General features: G+C 33.4%; 1 protein-coding gene and 1 pseudogene across 1 annotated transcript; one reads left to right on the forward strand and one right to left on the reverse strand.

Moving 5' to 3' along the window:
* The first annotated feature begins 3,821 nt into the window (after window positions 1–3,821).
* Window positions 3,822–6,428, forward strand: LOC149375857 (uncharacterized; annotated as a pseudogene).
* Window positions 6,429–16,172: 9,744 nt separating this feature from the next.
* LOC149375858 (uncharacterized) lies at window positions 16,173–17,982 on the reverse strand. The gene is made up of 3 exons (XM_089597136.1): window positions 17,795–17,982; window positions 17,184–17,699; window positions 16,173–16,635 (listed from the first exon to the last, which is right to left on the reverse strand). Exons 1-3 carry the CDS (start codon window positions 17,980–17,982, stop codon window positions 16,173–16,175), a joined length of 1,167 nt encoding a protein of 388 aa, XP_089453262.1.
* Window positions 17,983–18,793: the final 811 nt, after the last annotated feature.

Genomic DNA, 18,793 nt, shown 5'->3' on the forward strand with positions numbered 1-18,793 from the left:
ACCAATTAGTTAGTACTGTGTTATTTTGTTGAATGATAATTTTTAAATATAAGAAACTAATTCTGTTGTTGTTGTTGTTGCATGTCTCAACAGTGAATTATAATTCCAGACAATAACTATTAAAAATGTTTTTAGTACAGTTAAAATATTTAGTAGGCACTCATATGAGGATATCATCCACATACCGTACACACAGTAAAACATCAAAACATAACTTCTCTAAGCATGAAATTTAAAGCAAACGCATTACAAGATCACACAACACTGGACTATAGGGACTGCCCATTAGAGAGCCAAAAACTTGTTTATCAAATTTGTTGTTGAAATAGAAAAAAGTTGAATTCAATATTAAAGATACACCTGTGCAAAATTCATTGAGAGAAACATTGATTTTATCATTCAAGAATTTCTTTCTGATTTTTTGATTAAGAATATTCCGCTGGCGAACTCACACGTAAAAAATAGTTATGAGTTGAAAAATAAATTAAAAGAAATTATCATTTTACCTGGTTACACTCTTATTTAGGAATTCTTGAATGGTAAAATCAATGTTTCTCTAAATGAATTTTGCAAAGGTGCATCTTTAATTTTGAATTCAACTTTTTTCCATTTCAACAACAAATTTGATAAACAAGTTTTTGGCTCTCCAATGGGCAGTCCCCGTAGTCGAGTGCTGTGTGATCTTGTAATGCGAACTGTTTACGTGCGTCTCACAAGGAACTGCTTGTGATTCTTATTCGAATGTATTACATGCGTATACTATGTCATTTGTGTATGTGCAAGGTATCAAAGCAAAAGCAATTAAACTTGAAACTTTGACTACATAACGATTTTACATCCTTTTTGTAAGAGTCAGAGATATGTTATACACTTCACTTAATTTGCGTTTATTGTATTTACCAAAATTTGTCTTTTAAGGAATTTTTATTACTCATAGATTTTTGATCCTGATGAGGGCTGGGACATTGTCCAAACGGCCGAAACGTTGTTTTGTTTTTTAATAAATACAAAGTTTAACAGTACCACCATTGGACGTTATTTTAAATCATTAACCAACTGTCATTGGACGTCTTATTATTTATTAATTATAAATGGTTGTATTTGTAAGTATCATTTATTGACGTATATACTGCATGTTATATAAGTATATATGGTTGAGACTAAGTGGTGGCTCAGTCAGCTAGGTCGTGGATTGGCACATGGGAGATTGTGGTTCGATTCCCGACCAGTGCGACGAGTAAGTACGTCTGTGATTTTTCACATGTGCTTTTTTATCACGCAATGCTCCTCGAGGAGGGTTTAGGCGACCTTTTCGCAGCAAAAATTGCCTAATTTCCTCTTACCCCCCTTCTGTAATGGGAGGCCTCCCATCCCTTTCCCAAGTGCTAAGTGCCCATAGTAGTGCCCTTATTAAAGGAGCCGGATGTAGAGCACTATAATATAAAAAAAAAAAAGTATATTTGGCATTTCACGTAAAGCAAAACAGTCTGAGAAAAATTTTTCTTCGAAACATGTAGAAATCGTTAGGGCATTATGAGACTAGACATCGCCCGAAAACTTGTGCTTTCTAGAGTTACGTGACTTGCTGCTTTCTTTTATTTTTGAAAAGTTCTAAAAATGTTGTAAAAAAGTATTTTGTATTTAATTTTAAATGGAAAGACACAAATTGGATAAGAGTCTTCATTAACCTTCTTTCTTGTCAGGTACTCGATCGTTTTCGATTTTTGTTTTATTTTGTTACAGATAGGAACTATCTTTTATTTTATTTTTTTTGGATTGTTTTCAAAGGTTCATTAAGAAATTTTTTTTTGGCAAAGAATATTTTTGATTGAGTTCTCGAGTAATTATTTACAATTTATTTTTCCTTCACCTTTTTATTTTTTTTTAAATAAAGAGAGCGACGCCGAGCAATAAAGCCGGCAAAACCAGCTCGTTGTGGATAGAGAGTGATTTTTGTAATTTACTTAGCTGCGATCCGACATTGACACCAGGGCCACCGATTCTCCCTTCTCCCCCTTCTCCACGCATGCGCTCCGCTCGCCGTGCGTACGACACGGGCGCGCTCGCTCTTCCAGCATATAGAAGTAAGGGGAAGCTCGACAATTCTGTTAGTTGAAAAGCGCCGCTGTTTTCTCTCTTCTCTCTCCTTTCTCCACCAAGCGCGCATACAGAATACAGATAGCTCGATGGATTTGTTAATGGCAACTGATACTAGGCCACTGCGCTATATCATATTTATAATTTTTTAAAGTTCACTAGGAAATGCTTAACGCGCATAACGTACGCGATGATTTTAATGCCGATGAAACTCCGAGTAGTCCAGCTTTTTAAATCCATAGCTGAGTTTTGACTGGATGATATTTTGCATTTGTTAATGCAACTGTCTTTGAATGATTCTCGAACAATGAGAGGCTTTGTAAGACTTGTAAGAGTCTGAAAAAATGACTGGGCCCTTCAAGATGCTCCCTTTTATAGAGAGATAGAAGGATGAATTATTATTGTTGAAATAAATGCAATTTAAATTCGTATATTAGCGATTATCAACATAAATATTTGAAAAATGAATGGTTGCAATTGCTAAAATTCTAAAAGGTAGTTTAATTATATTAAATGATATCTGTAATCTATACATTCTAATGTTTAGAATTTTTACAATTTTAAATTTTTTTAAAAATATTTGTTCATATTAATAATCAACTCATAATATTTCGAATTGAAAAAATTTGAAAATTTTTTTGGGCCTCTCATTTTGTTAAATAGATATTTTGTAAATTACTTTTTCTAGAATTGATTGATTTTGTAATTCTCAAATTAGATAGGCACTTAATTGAAGGATATATTGAGGATGATTTGAATAATAATTAAAGCATATAAAATATTATTGAGGTGGTATTAAAAGTAAATTTGAAAACTAGTTATCACACAAGAAATCACTGCCTGAAATAATTTTCATTTTAAAATAATTTTCACATAAAAATGCAACGAAGCTTTGCTTTTTCTAAGCGTCTAACGCGTTTATTTCTTTATCCCTCACACACACTCATTTCTTTTTCGAATTTATCTCTTTTCCACAGTAATTCCTTTTTCCTATTTTTCCATCATTCATAAACATTTAAACATGCACTCACATGTTTATGTTTTATTTTTGATTAACTTGGGTTTGGTATTGTAGCCTTTGATTATTAAATTTTTTGACTTGAATTAAGAAAGATTTCATTTTTGCCACTCTTTTTTCTCCATTGGCCACATTTGGATTAATCTTTATATATTTCTTTCAGTGATAGTTGAATGAAGAAAATAAGGAGGATGAAAATTTAATCTTAATCTAGCATAGATATTTTTCATTTCAACAATGATTTTTTTCATTTTAATTGAGATTGATTGTTATTATCTATATACTTTTGAAAATTAATTGGAGCTATACAATCAAATTGAATTCATCTTTGACCATGTCTTACTATTTACGTGAAAAAGTTGCTCATGTTAGATACATCTCGTATCAAATAGTCACAAATCAAAATTTGCCGACAATCAAGCAAGTTCTCGCAGTTTTATTTCACAATTTACGTCGATTTAAGAATTCTCTTCAAGATAGTTTAAAGTTGGCAGTCGAAGAATGTTTGATTTTTTGGAAAAAAGCACGAATTCCAACGCAAGAACTTCATAAATGTATAAAAAAATCGGAGACAGAATATCAACAATGGAGAAAAATAACAAAAAATGCTTCACGTAGAACAGAGACTCAAATAAGTAATGAGACTGCTTATGAAGAAAGAATTAGTAAACTGTTTGATATTTCTAAGGCAGACGCACTGGAACTCATGGAAGATGAAGAAGATAGGCAGTTTTTACCTCATCAAAGAGGTAATTGAATTTTTTTTATTTTAAAAAAATGATAAATCCTCTAAATTAATGTATTATTCTTCAATGTTTCAAGCATAAAAATTAATGACTTATGACGATTTTTGCATGTATTTGATCTTAAAATCATATTAAAAAAACTTTTTGTAAAATAGTTTTTTATAGAAATTTTTTTGTTTGAGATGATTCTACGAATTTTTATGATTTTTCATAAATATTAATAATGATGATATTTGATCAACTTGAAACATTAATAAATAAATTGGCCTTACATTTTTTCTTATTATGTGTAATGCAGTTCATTATTAATTACAAACAAGTAAAATTTATAAAAAAAAAAAAACATTTTTTTAGATTTGTCGAAAAATCAAATTCTTGGTTGCACTATCTCTGTATCTCATTCATTATTAGAAAAATCACAACCTATGGAAGTAGATAGTGAAAATTTCAATAATGAAGAAAAAGACCTTTTTACTTCAAGCAATTCAAAAAGACTGCATACAGGTGATTCTCCTGAAGTAGCAAGAAAAGGTCCGTATTTGAATTAAAATCACAATGTACAAAACTATAGAAAAGCTTTATGTAAATATTGTAGATATTGTAAAATTTATAAACTTATTATTCTTTGCTAAATTCATTCAAACGATTCATCAAGTAATGTTTTTGTATTCGAACCGAACAGAAAAATTTGAATTTAATGTTTTTTGATAAATATATCTGTTTCATATCCTTAAACGAAAATATTCTTTTCGACATGCCGTGACCTAAGTTCTATTTTTTTACACGGGTTCGTTTAAAAAAAGTTAAACTAAAAATAACTATTTTGAAATCAACTTTTTTTATTGATTAATTATATTCCATTGGGTTTTACTCTATATTTTTTTCTTACTTTACTTTCAGAAGAACTTATTTCGCTGCTTGGACCAGAAAGCCAATCTCAACCATCTCAACTAACGCCTCCTAAAAAAAAAAGGGCTACCGAAGGAGTCATCACTCTGAAACTGGCTACTGTATTGGATAAATGTAAAATTAGTAAAAATGATGCGATGCATTTGTTGATGGCAGCTGCCGAAGTGATTCAAGATGACACTCGCAACTTGATATTAAACACTAAATCCATTTACGTAGCTCGTAAAAGTTTTCGCCAAGAAAGATTTGAAGCCATCAAGAAACTTGCTCCATCTCTTTTTTCTAATTTACCAACTACGATTTATTGGGATGGAAAGTTGCTTCCCGGATTATCTCGAGGTCAAAAGAATGAAAGATTAGCTTTAATCATTACGAGTGAAAGAATGGAACAACTTGTAGGTGTACCGATAATAAATTCAAGTACAGGAAGAAATCAAGCTAAAGCTGTGTACGAGACATTAATAGGTTGGTCTTTGTTTGAAAATATTGAAGTTCTTTGTTGCGATTCAACTTCAAGCAATACTGGTTCGATGAATGGTGCTTGTGTGATACTTGAGCAATTGATTGGTAAAGATCTTTTGTATTTAATCTGCAGACACCATATGTATGAATTGGTTTTAAGGTATGTTTTTGAAGTAAAATTTGGCAAAACTACTGGACCTGAGGTACTATTATTCAAAAAATTCGAAGATTTCTGGAAAACTGCCGATCAAAAATGCTACGAAATAGGTATTAACGATAGCTACGTGAATGAATCTTTACAAAATGTAAAAGATTCAATTTTAGATTTTTGCTTGAAAAACTTAAGAAAAGATCAAATTAGAAAAGATTATAAAGAATTTTTAGAATTGGTAGTTATTTTTCTTGGGGTAAAGTTACCTGAAGATGTTCTTTTTCGATCACCTGGTCCTGTGCATCATGCCAGATGGATGGCAAAAGCCATTTATTGCTTGAAAATTTTCCTTTTTAGAAATCAATTTTTAAAGGATAACAAAGTAGATGAAATAAAGTAGAGAGACGTTTGTATATTTATTATTAAAGTTTACGTTCAAGCTTGGTTTTGTGCAACGTCTGCTGCCCAAGCACCGAACCAAGAATTAAAATTTCTCAAGCAATTATACGATTACAAAAGTAACGATGAAGATATATCTGAAATGACAGTAATTAAATTCATGAACCATTTATGGTATTTAACCCCAAAATTGGCAGCTTTGGCATTTTTCGATCATATGGTATCAAATGAAGACAAACGAATGATGTGTTATGCTTTGAAATCAGATTGTAGTACTTTTGCTTATAAGAAACGGATTATTGCGAACAAAAAAAATCTATCTCTAATCATCAAATCAATTTTGAGTGATTTCGTTTGCAAGGAATCTCATAATTTCTTCAAACGTTTCAAAATCGACTGTACTTTTTTATCAAAGGATCCATCGCAATGGGGAAAAGATAGAAGTTACCTTGACGGCTTGAAAGTTGTCGAAAATCTTAAAATTGTGAACGATGCAGCTGCAAGAGAGGTGAAATTAATTACTGAGTTCAACAACCTTCTTACGGAAGATGATCAACAAACACAGTATATACTATCCGTAGTGAAAGATTACAGAAGTTGCTTTCCAAATAGCAACAAAGAAATTTTGACAAAATCCTATAAATAAATTTTTTGTACTAAAAACTAAGATGTAAATTTTATTTAATTGACCTCTACATTTCAAATAAAATTTTTGATACCGTTTTTAATAAACTACCAAAAAAAAAAGAAAAAACATATTATAAAACTAAAAATCGATTGATGACATTTCGAACCTTGAAAATATACTTAACGCTGACACTTTTTAAACAGCACTCCAAACCATCGAAATGATTCCACTTTTTATGTTTTTTACTAAAAAAAAAAAAAAAAAATGAATGATTTCATTTCATACTGCAATTTAAATCACATAGAAACATATAACACTCAGTATTATTTCCACTTAAAAAATTCTAAACGTTGTATTTTTAATGATCCTTTTTTGATTTTTAAGCCCTTTTTTAATTTTTTATTTTTTATTTTTATCACTTCAATATCAGTTTTAATGATTTTTTAAATTGAATTATAACTATTTTGGATAATTTAGAGGAATCAAGATCCATTGATGTTTATAAATCAACTGGAAAATCATTCAGATGTTTATCCAAATGAAGGTATCAAGCAATAGGCTTATCGTTTTTTCCGTGATTCCTTTGATTATTTGCCAATCTATGCCTGTAACTTTTTTTCTTGGAAAAATTGACAGAATTAAACAATTTTAATCAATTAAGTGGCTTAAAATACATCAAATTATGTGGTTTGCAGAAAAAAATTGATAATTTTTCTCGTCATGGACCATTTATTTTTCTTCATTTTCGTGATTTTTCGGATTATACGACAATTTTCGTCCATAACTTTTTTTTTCGACCGATTTGGTAAAAACCGATTGTTCCAATCGATTCAGTGACCCAAAATATATTTAATACGTGTTTTTTGATAAAAAATTCCATGATTTTCATTGATTTTATGAAAAAAAAGAATTTTAACGTATTTTTTACATGTAAAACCCATTTAAAACTTCAGTAGCTTTAAGGCACGTGAAGAATATATTTTAAGGATTTCGGAGTTGTATGCGCATCATTTTTGAAGTATATAAAAGTGATTTTCACCCAGCACTCATGAAAAAAAATAAATAATAATAATTAAGTCCCAGGCTACTGTACATGTATGCTATATTTATGAGGGTTGATTTAATTACTACGTACATATAACTGATAAAAAATATATAATTAAAAATTTTTTTTTTTTTTTTCAATAAAAAAACTCCACCACAAAAGCCTCATCTCTCCATTTTTTAGCACGACAATGTATGTACGTACATATTATTTCACCTATTCAAATAGTTGGAAGATTTGAGTAATCAATGTCAGGATTATAATAGAAAGCTGATCTGTCACTTCATGGATTTATTATTTATTCATCGATTGTTACGCTACTGTTTTAATGTCGATAAATCTTCTGCGTCAGATTGCGTGTGCTATACATGTATCGTATTACAAACTTATTCGTTTTGAGCTAGTTTGGAACGCCAAAATCAGTTACGTCAGCTAATATAGGTAGAATGTGATCAACGTTCGGTTAGGAAGATTAAACAACGGAACTTTATCACTAGAACATACATCACTTCTTTATTTCACACAATTTCATAAATACATTAATACTATTTATTAAACTAAATATTATAAGATATATACAATTTTACTACATATATAATACAAAGTTTTTTCTTTTATTTACAATGCTGATAAAAATACTAGAGCTATGTACTATTTTAATAAATTACAACTTACAAATAAAGTAAAAAAGGTCTTATACAGAAGCAACAGAAATTGCGTTTGGTAGATTTTATATATATTTACATGATATTTCTATAATTATTTTATAGTTACAATGTAGAGTTTTCTCTTGATTAAGAGGAGAATAAGGACAACCCAATCTCTGCGGTAACACTAAGTAAGCAGTAGTATCTGATAATTTAGTGACATTACAAATTTCTACTCATTCCGGCATTATTTTATGTGTTAACTATTTTGTTTGGATATATTAATTTTGAATGCAATTTTTTTGTTTCAATATAGTAAGAAAAAACAAGCCCTTGATTTGGATTCTTGTAAATAGAAGCACAATTTGCAAAACGCTCTCAAAAATTAGAATTATGCGTTCGTTGGGCTCTTTTAAAAACAATAAATTGTAGTTTACAAAAATCAACGAGTGTGTACATAAAAAATTATCATGCAGCGTGCAAGGAACGGTACTACATGAACGTATTGTTGAAATTTAATCGCTTCAACTTGTCCTCACTACCCCTCTGTAGATGATACGACAGTGGCTACAGAGAGGAAAGGAAGTTCAATTTGAATATAACATAAACTGTGGAATCTTCTCTGCTCAGTATAAAACGCTAATGAAATGCTCATCATATTGGGCATCAATAAACGACATTTGATACTAATTTCTATTAATAAGAGTGATCGTGCTTTAATTAACTTCAGAAATAAAATTGCAGCATCAAATAAAATAACAAGAACTATCCATGACACATAGTGTCGTAAGATTGTGTTCTGACGTACTCTTCGTAAAATTAGCGAAATACTTAATTGATAAAAAGAAATTACAAATCACATTCGACTTTTATGTTAATAGTATATGTTAATTTTATTAATTTTTAAACTTTTAAATGGTATTGTTTTTCAATTAGTAATGCTTAATAATCGATGATAACATTAATAAAAATTGTTTCTGATCTTTAGAAGATGATACATTGAATCTGCTATTTCTTAAGGTTATTGTTAAAAATATAGCTTCTAAAACATGCACATACTTTTGTGAAATTATCGATTTTATTTTATTTAATTGAAAGTTGTAGACAGTGATAATCATTTTTTATCATGTTCCTTATTTTCTTGATTCGACTATTAATTTTTGCTTATTTTCTAAATATAGGGTTCAATTTACTACGTATAGATTTCTACCTGAAAAATATAGCTTGCAAAAAGTGATATGGTACATTACGTCACTAGGGCACAAAGTACAAACATGAGCGCCCAAAGGGCGCGCTTGTTGTAGGTTGGTGCCCGAGTCGCGTATAATGTTTTTCTTACCGAGGGCGCAAAGTGCAATTTTGCGCCCGTGTGCACACTTTGCGCCCAGTACATCACTTTGGGCCCTAGGGCAGAAAAGTACTTTGGGCCCGGAGGGCGCAAAAAACTTTTCTGCCCGTGGGCCCAAAATGATTACAAGGGCGCAAAGTGTGACCCGAGGGTGCAAAGCGGCAGTTGCACTTTGGGCCCATGGTAAGAAATGGTAGTTTTCCTACGAGTTTGAAAAGTCTCTGTTTGCGAACCGAGAGGTTTGCGGCCCGAGCCGAAGGCGAGGGATGTAACGAGGTTCGTAAAGGAGACTTTTCGAACGAGTTCCGGAAAACTGCTTTTTCGCCCGAGGAAGTATCAGCCTCCCAAAACCACTCGAGGGCGGAAAAGGTTTTATTAAATAAAATGCAGTAATAATGTTAGAAATTTCATTCTACTACAACTTTAGTAATTTATAGGTTTTAGAATTATTATTATTAAAATCTGTTAATTATAGTAAGTAAGGGAATTAAAATCCAAAAAAGAGACTTCTTTAAGAAGTTTTCCAAATTGTAAGGTCATAATGGATATTAAGGTGGTTGGTGCGTAAAGTTCTCAGGGTGGCACGGAGTGAGGACAATTCCGGTCTTTTTGTTTTACTCACTACATTTTTCAGCCACTTTTTTAAAATTTTCTTTGTGTGTTAATCGTAGCAGTGACTGTTATACGTATTATTTTAATTTTTCTGTGCAACTCTCATGTTTATTTTACTATCATCGTAAAATTATCATTAATTTTCAGCGCAATAATTATTTATTCTTAACTTATTCATAACTGATAAAAACAGTTTTAACTCTCAGTTAATTAAGTGATCTCGTGTAAGTAAACACGTATTAGAGCTATTCCAAAAGGCAGAGCGCGCGTACGCCTGGATTGATACTTTTGGAGAGTTCCAAAACTATAAATCGCAGGTGCACGCCTAAAGTGCAGATTTGTTATCGGCTGAGTAGATTTTAGGTGACTTGTGTGATGAGTCTGATATCATTAATGTGAAAGATCCTTTATAAACAAAAAACATGGAGTTGAATGATAATCGGTCTATTACTGTAGCATTTGTGAGCATTTAACTACAGTTTAATTTAAACAAACTATGTATGTACATGCCTACATGTACAATATGTACAATTTGTATGTATATTAATTTTATGAAGCTTTCTTCACAATGTGTATCCTCTTATAAGTTAGAGCAGTTCACGCGCTCACAATTTTAGCTTTTGGAACGCTCCCAAAGTGTGCGCCCGCGAGCCCTGCCTTTTGAAATACCTTCGTTGTAAGCGTTCACTAACTACGGCCGTTACTATAACTGTGTACATTTTACGAAACATTTTTTGGAAATAGTTTTAAATTAAAATGAAAACGTGTTTGTGTTTAATAAATATATGTTCCGTCAAAAGTCGACTTCACTAGTCGGTGCAGGCGCAACCACATATAGGAAGGGTACAGAAAGAGAGAGTAAGAGCTGTAGGGACGCCGCGTTTTTGATTCATTGCGGCAAGCGAGCGTGACCAGCTAACACGCAAGAGAAGTGAGCGAGTATGCCAAGCAGATTCTCGTTGATTTATGTTTGTTTGGTATGCCGTGTACATTTTTGTTTAACTGTACTGGAATTCACTGGCTTATCTTCGGATTTGTGCGTTAATTTCATTCTAAGTACTCATTTAGGAGCATTATGTGTTTTGTGTTCAAGGATTAGTGCGTCACGTGTCACACTCGATTTGATAAGTTTTAACAACTATCATTGCATGCAATTACAAGAATTTCGGTGTCTCTTTGAAGTTCTTGATCAAGACGCGTTTCATAAGTAAATCGTGCGAAACTAAAGCTATTGTCATTGGTGCATCAAAACTTCATTTCAAGTGTGAGAGCCGTTTGCGATTGTAAATGTATGAATAATATTCATCCCGATTAATTTCGTGCAGCGATTAACTATAGTGCAATGTGCTTTACGGTCCGCGATTGGAAATTGAATCGTGCAATAACGTTAGATTTAATTTAGTTAAATTCATAGAAAAACGTTTTATTTGTCAACATGGTGTGTGCTGCAACGACGTCATATATAACTATAGATTAGGACACACGAGTCCTTCTTGTTTACCGAACGCAGAAGCGCAAACAATTCCGCGAACGCCTTTGTTAAAACAAGTGCACGTGCATCGGCATGTGTTTTCATGCAATCACCACCGTTGACTTTTTTTTTACACACACGAGATAACTTATCCGGGCATGAACTAATACAGGTGTTCAATATTCGATTATGCATCAAGCTAATATATTTTCTTTGTAATTATAAATAACTGGTGAAAGGACCACAGTCCCTCATTTCATTTCAAGCCCATCAGGGTTAATTATGCAATTGTTAGTGGACAACAGTATACGCAATTGAAGCATTCAGCCTACACATTCTGCATAGGGACATCAGTCACTTTGATCAACACAAGCCCATCAGGGTCAATTCCGCAGTTGTTATTGGACAACAGTCTACGCTACTGAATACAGGCCTGCGCGTATGCAGCTAAAATCCATGGTATTTATTGTTCAGCTGTTCAATTCAATGCGTTGTAATCGCGTTTACATGTTTTATTGCATATACCGTTAATTGTTTATTCATTTTTCATATGATTTTGGGCAAAATAATGCATTATTTACATCGTTCTCTTTTCTTTAATTTGTAATTTATCAAGCAATCAAAAGGGTTTTTTCACATGTTTTTCCCTTCAAAATCTAATGATCATTAAAACTTGTAGTCTAGTTTCAAAAAATTTATCACTTAGAAAGTTCAGGGATTACTTAAAATTATTAACAAATTAATGTATTTAATAAGAGGTTTATATCAAACAAGTACTTATTTCATAAGAACTATTCGCAGATAAACCGCTTTTGTTTACTGGAAATTTATACAATACATATACGCGTTTTATTGTTGTAAAAAGTAAGTTAAGTAATCAGCAACTGAACACAATACAAAATCACCGTTTTCCACTAATCAACTGATAAAGGGATTTATTAACTATTAATAATTTATTTGAAGACAATCATATTTCTCAACATTTAATAAATATTTATTTAAAAGGAAAGTACATTAATAATAGTTATTAAGTATTGATCAAAAGTTAACAAATATTTATATCACAATCACTTATAGTTAATGAATAAACATTTTATTAAATGACTTTGTTTCACTTGCAATGTCATATGAGGTTAAGATTGCTTATGAACGAAAATCATCTAGATACATTATTTATATTTATATTTATATTATTTAACAATTAAAAACGTTCATTTTTTTGCGAATTGAATAACTTTCATGTATTTCAGCTACAGAGTTATAAACCAGTAGATAGTGGGTGCTTCGGTACCCAAGTAAGAAGTCATACTTCTATAAAATAAAATGGCAAATAAAATAATTATCAATATAAGTATACCTCGTATGAAACGATATTATATACAAAGGTGGTGCAATTATTGTTGGAATGAGTATACCTACGTTAGTTAAGTGAGCTTTTAATAGATATTTCAATATCTAATAAGAGAACAATTATAAACCATACCTTATGGCACAATACAATATAAACAATATGTCAGCTGGCCAGTATTAGAATGTGCTTTTTCATCGAATCTTCTGATAGTTTCTAAACAATTTCCTAAAAAAATAAGAAACACCCTTAGAAAATAGCAGATTATCCAATTATACCATTTTTCACATGTTTAATTAAAAAAATTTACAGTTTAACATGTAACCTTATGGAAAAATCACTTTAAATTGGATTTATAAGATCTATGCAAAGCTCCCATTTTTTATTTGCATGAAAGATTACTATTAGATAATCGACCTGTTCTTTTTCAAATGGATCTATCATTTTTTATTTATTTTTTTTAATAACTCAAAGAAGGGTCTGAAGTATGCGTAAAAACGTGTATGTAAGTACATCGATATGAGAAAAATAATTCCCAGCGTTGCAGCATATGTTTGCGCTTCTTTCACCTCTCTGAATTTTGTTCTTAATCACAAAGGAAAAAGTGTGAAAGAAGAAAATGTAATAAAAATTAATTATTGTATTTATACAGTACAAAAATGTTTTTTTTTTTTCATTTATGAAAATTCTAAAAAAATGTGATAAAATTGTATGATCAATAATTTACTTATTTTAAAAGTAACAATTTAATAATAAATAAATAAATGTTCAAAATTTTTGAAAAAAACATGTACTTAAAAAATACATTTTATTAAATAACTTATTTATTTAATGTAAAATGAAACCAAATGAATGAATCCACAATAAATAACAATTTACATTAAATAAGTTACGAACTGTAAGATAAAATGAAGTAATCAGATACCCATTGACAGGCCCGCTGATAGAATCGTGGGTCAGGAGCTTGCTCAATGTGTAAGAGGACGTTTAAATTTCTTTGGAAACTGTTTTTTTTTGTTTTGTTTTTTTTTCAATGTTGGATGTTAGGTGGTGTACTGGTGTTATGACCGGACTTTTTCGGAGTATGGTCTTACTGTTTTATTTAAGTGCCATTCGTGGGGTTCTTAGAATTCAGCTTGTGAACTTGATTTGTTCTTTTTTATTAAATAATAATCTTTATTTAAATAACATGGATAATTCATGTATTTCTTTATTAGAGCAATTTAATTATAATTTGTTCTTTTAAATACAATTTAATCGGATCACTTTAACGAGGTTCAGCGAAAATTTTAATACTGATATTTTACTTATATCTATCACTGATTGTTGTTACTGCTGCTTCGGAGTTCTCTAATGCTTCGACCTGTAACCACCAGTGTCTCCTTAAACCACACGAACGAGTTCGTGGCCAGTAGGATGTTACGATTTCTGCTTTCTCTGCTATCACTGGAATCACTTTCGGCGGGCCTCCTTTGCTGTACCTCGCTCCTTAGCGTAGTCCGATACTATTGATGTTCTCGATACGCACTCGAGTTGCCTCAGCCAACACGTTATGCTTTACGTGTATAAGGTACTCACAAGTCACGAGAGTCAAGAGTTGACTGAAACTTTAGAGGACAGGTGACAGACGTAAAGAGAGCGATTTTTCTTCTTGACGGTGCGTTTTTATAGCATCAGAGCGAGTAAAAGAGGCCTTTGGTTGAATAAGATCAACCAATGAGCGATATTCTTGCAGACTGCGTTGATAGTTGCACGATGATGTTACGTGTTATGATTTTACATCTTAAGAAATAACAATACAACAGTACCAATCGCATTTTCTGACAAGTGCGATTGAGTTTTTGGGTCAGTGATGATAAAAGCTCGTATCAGCAATATTAGATAGCTAAATACAAGTTCAATTGTGACAGTAAGTTTACAAATTTCGAAATTAATTCTTCTGAGGATTTTACAATCAATTTTGAATATACATACACACGCACACGTAAACGACGTACGAGCTCCTCTTGTCATATGAGCTTGTTTCATATTCAAAATACGTCTTATCTGAATTTTGACGGACGGATGGTTTTTAGTTACAATATAATTTGTATCAACTAGGGATGTAACACCAAGACCGGAAGTACGTCAAGAGGGTTAGGGTAAAGGGGGAGAATCAAGCAAAATCTACTTTCGTTACACTTTTTCTCAAGGTCACCAATCTAAAATCGTTGATTTACACTGTAGGGCATAACGCACTCATAGAAGTATTACTTTAAAAGTGTCAAGAGAAAATTGCTATTTTTAATTTATAATAAACTAGGTAGTACCCACGGTTTACCTGCTTTTTAAGAGGGATTTTGTTTAAGATTAGTCTAACAATATGATTATTTTCCAGTCATGCAAATAGTATTGCATTAAGTATGAAATAAAATATCTTGAACGGTTTTATACCGGTTTATTTTAACACTTAATTTAACAAAGCTTTTTTACTTCATTAGATTAGATAAGATAATAAGAATAATGATACTGCAAAACATGTCTACAGACAATGTTTTCTGACTTTTTGTCATGAGCGTGGATGTAAAGGGTCTTGGCTGTTGACACCCACGAGCAGCCCACGTATAATTGCCCGCGAGAGAAGCAGGGGCTACCTAGGTGTATGCTGGCTACTTTTAGAGTTTGATCCTGGCTTCTATTGATGGTAATGGCAAAGGCCAGCTTCAAAGGGAACGGTAATTTTTTAAATTAGACAAATTTATCGGAATCATGGGTATCCTCGGTATCAAGACCGTCTCATCCTTGGCCTCTTCAGAGGATGATGGCCTGTACAATGTAGCACCTCAGCTTTTTAACGCATAACCTGGTACCATGACACAGTCTAGGCACGTTCTAGTAGTAATTCGTCAATTGTTAATACTGTATCTAATGACATGTAACTACTTATTCCACCCAGAACTTTATCCGTTATGTTGGTGTTGATTTCTCCCACCAATTCATTTTTGGGCGCCAAAATAGTCCTCTTGCACAACCAATTCTGGCCAGGTTTTGTTGTAAGTTCGGAAATATTTTATTAATGAGGACATCTACTAAGCTTACAACATTTCCCAGTCTACTTGTAACAGTTGTTAGGCCATTGACGTACACCGGAGTTTGCGAAGACTTCAGACTCCTGGTCATTAAAAAGCTGAACTCTTATGTTGGTCTTCAGCTGTAATCACCACCTTACTTCACAACGGTGACGCCTTGAGGCAGGCGTTAATCTTGTCTGATGCAGTACCACGCTATATTACTGTCAGCGTCTGCCGAAAATCACCTGCGAGCAAAAAGACTACTCGAATCATTAACGTCCCATTGGATGTCTTGCAAGCTGCGATCCAGTGCTTCTACCACTTGCTTGTGTGACATAGTGCATTCGTCCCACACGATCCGTTTGCACCATTGCAGTAGAGTACCTTGACTATTGCTTTTGCTCATGTTGCAAGTGGGCGTTTCTACACTTGCAAGGTTCAGCGGGAGTATAAATACTGAATGTGCGATTCTGCCACCACTCAGCAAAGTTGCAGTTATACCTGCAGATGGGACTTCCAGAACAACCTGTCTGGCTTTGCGCTCCTGTGCAAGCTGTAAGCTTAGGAGGTAAGTTTTTCTGGTACCTCCAGGTGCATACAAAAAAAAACAGGCCACCTCCTCCACTGGCTTTGCGGTCAGTAATAAATTAAAAATTTGCCATTGCACCTGTAGTAACACGGGCTTTGTTTGGGAAACATGGGCCCTAAAGCAAAAGTATCCATTTAAATCCATTAGCATTTTGCCAACCATCGCAAAAACTTTGTCTTTGATGAGTTTCAGCTCTTCGGTAAAAACTAACTCATCGTAAGCTGAATTAGTCCCTTGGTATAGCGAGCAATATCTTCTAATAAAGCAACCTTATACTTATCCCATAATTGTCTGGGGTTGGAGAGTTTGCAGGTGCTTATCATAATCGAGAAGAGTTCTCGCAGCTTAGTCGGTGACCGGCACAATATGGCGTCCTCCATCGTTACCTCCCAGTAGCCGTCATCTTCTAACAATTCCATCGCCTCACACGCTTTTCTGAAAGTGGCCTTTTCTTATCCATCTACAGTTCTTAGAGCTTAAAAACTGTAAGGGCCTCGTTATCTAATTAGCAACAACCGTACATAATAACACTCAAAATTTATTATGTGTACGGTGTAAGGTCTGCTCAAAGCATCTGAGAACTTCACTCCAGGCTATCCATCGACAGGTGTTCCCTGCACTCAACGCTTCCACTCCTTTCACGATGCGTTTCACGTATAATACCGTGGCACTTCCGCGTAGAGTAAGGTCTGAGCAAACTCGTCGTCCTGACATAGGCGGAAATATGCGATAAGAGTGGTAACAGGTTGTATAGTGACTCGGTCTCGCACGTTGGCCGTAGTGAAATACACGCGCTCGCCGTTGGGAAGGTTGACAGCAAGGTGGATCACTGTTGGGTGCCTTTCGTGTAATGGTAGCCCAAGTAATCTCCACACAGCTTCGTTACTGCTCGCATATCGGCCTGCCCGAAACATCTGCACTTTGTCCTTTGAGTCAACGACAGCGATACCCTGTTGTCTGACTTTTAAAATAGCCTGGTCACTTTCTTTGTTCATATATTTGCAAATATATTTAATCATCTGGACTGAGCTGCAAGACTCTACATTTATGTGGGCGTCAAAAATCTTGCACAGAAGTGGTAAATTAGGAACCACCCAGCTGTTGTCCACAGTTATGTTTTGTCCGGCACCTCTGACGTGACTTTTAACCGTACGTCTATCATCCACGGGCGCTCTAAGCCTGTATAACGGGTAATCATATTCATTGATGTGCGTATCTTTAATGAGTGATTAAGGATATTTTTTAGTGCATTTCTCATTCTTTGTGCAACAGGCCGCACGGTGTAGATCATGCTTCTAGTGACGGTGTCGTATAACTTTTTGTCTTCAATTGTATCGAGAAACTCAGCAGAAACAACTGCATCTATTTGGTTGGGAAGTAATTTTTCTTTAAGCCATAGCAACAAATGGACATGTGGAGGATCGCGTTTCTGCCATTCAATAGAGTACATAAAGCACTGCATCTTACCGTACACCTTGCCCTTGATAAGAAGGGCCACCAATTTTTTGTATGCTGCACAGCAGCAAATTCAAATTATCTTCATGGACTATTATGTTAAATGCGTGAAAGTTCATGCAAAACCTTTTTTTTAATTCAGATGGTTTGAGGAATATTGAAGTAATAACCCTTTTCTTCCTTTCAGTATATTACTAAATACTGCACAGCATCGTAGTACTGATGGGTATCAGCGATTCTAGTGAGCAAGTCATCGTCCTTGCGCAGGACGATGTCTCTGGAAGCGGTGGTGTCAGCGACTACGACCGCGGCCGCCACCTCGACCGCCATCGGCAAGTTTTGATTTACAATGGCCCGCTCAACACTTTGGATGACTCCACAACGATGGTCTGTCTTCATCTCATCATCCCCCACAAAATATATTTGTAAAAATTTTGGCTGTCCATTAGGTGAAGGCAACAGTGAATCTATTTTGTGGTGTATTTGACCTTACACCGTAAACGTTGAAGAAAATCCGGGAATGATTAGGATTTTGTCCGCACCGAAGAAAACATGCATTATATTTTTTTAACAGTTAAGAAACCATCTAGACTTATCCAATGCACCTGTAAACAATGTTTTTAATGGCTTCACAGGCTCTTCTAAAATGGGAATGGTGACTTTACCCCGCGAGCAACACATTTCCGCCCTTTCCTCATTCCATTCTTAAGCCCCATAATGATCACAAACATTATCCATCTAGCAAATTTTAATGAACATGTCGTCACTATGGTCTAACGTCGCATCATACTGACACGCACAGTTATCAAACATCCTCC

The sequence above is a fragment of the Copidosoma floridanum genome, unplaced genomic scaffold, assembly GCF_036245765.1.
Source record: "Copidosoma floridanum isolate Cflo_tuat_1 unplaced genomic scaffold, Cflo_Japanese_pri ptg000004l, whole genome shotgun sequence".
In the NCBI taxonomy this organism is placed as follows: domain Eukaryota; kingdom Metazoa; phylum Arthropoda; class Insecta; order Hymenoptera; family Encyrtidae; genus Copidosoma; species Copidosoma floridanum.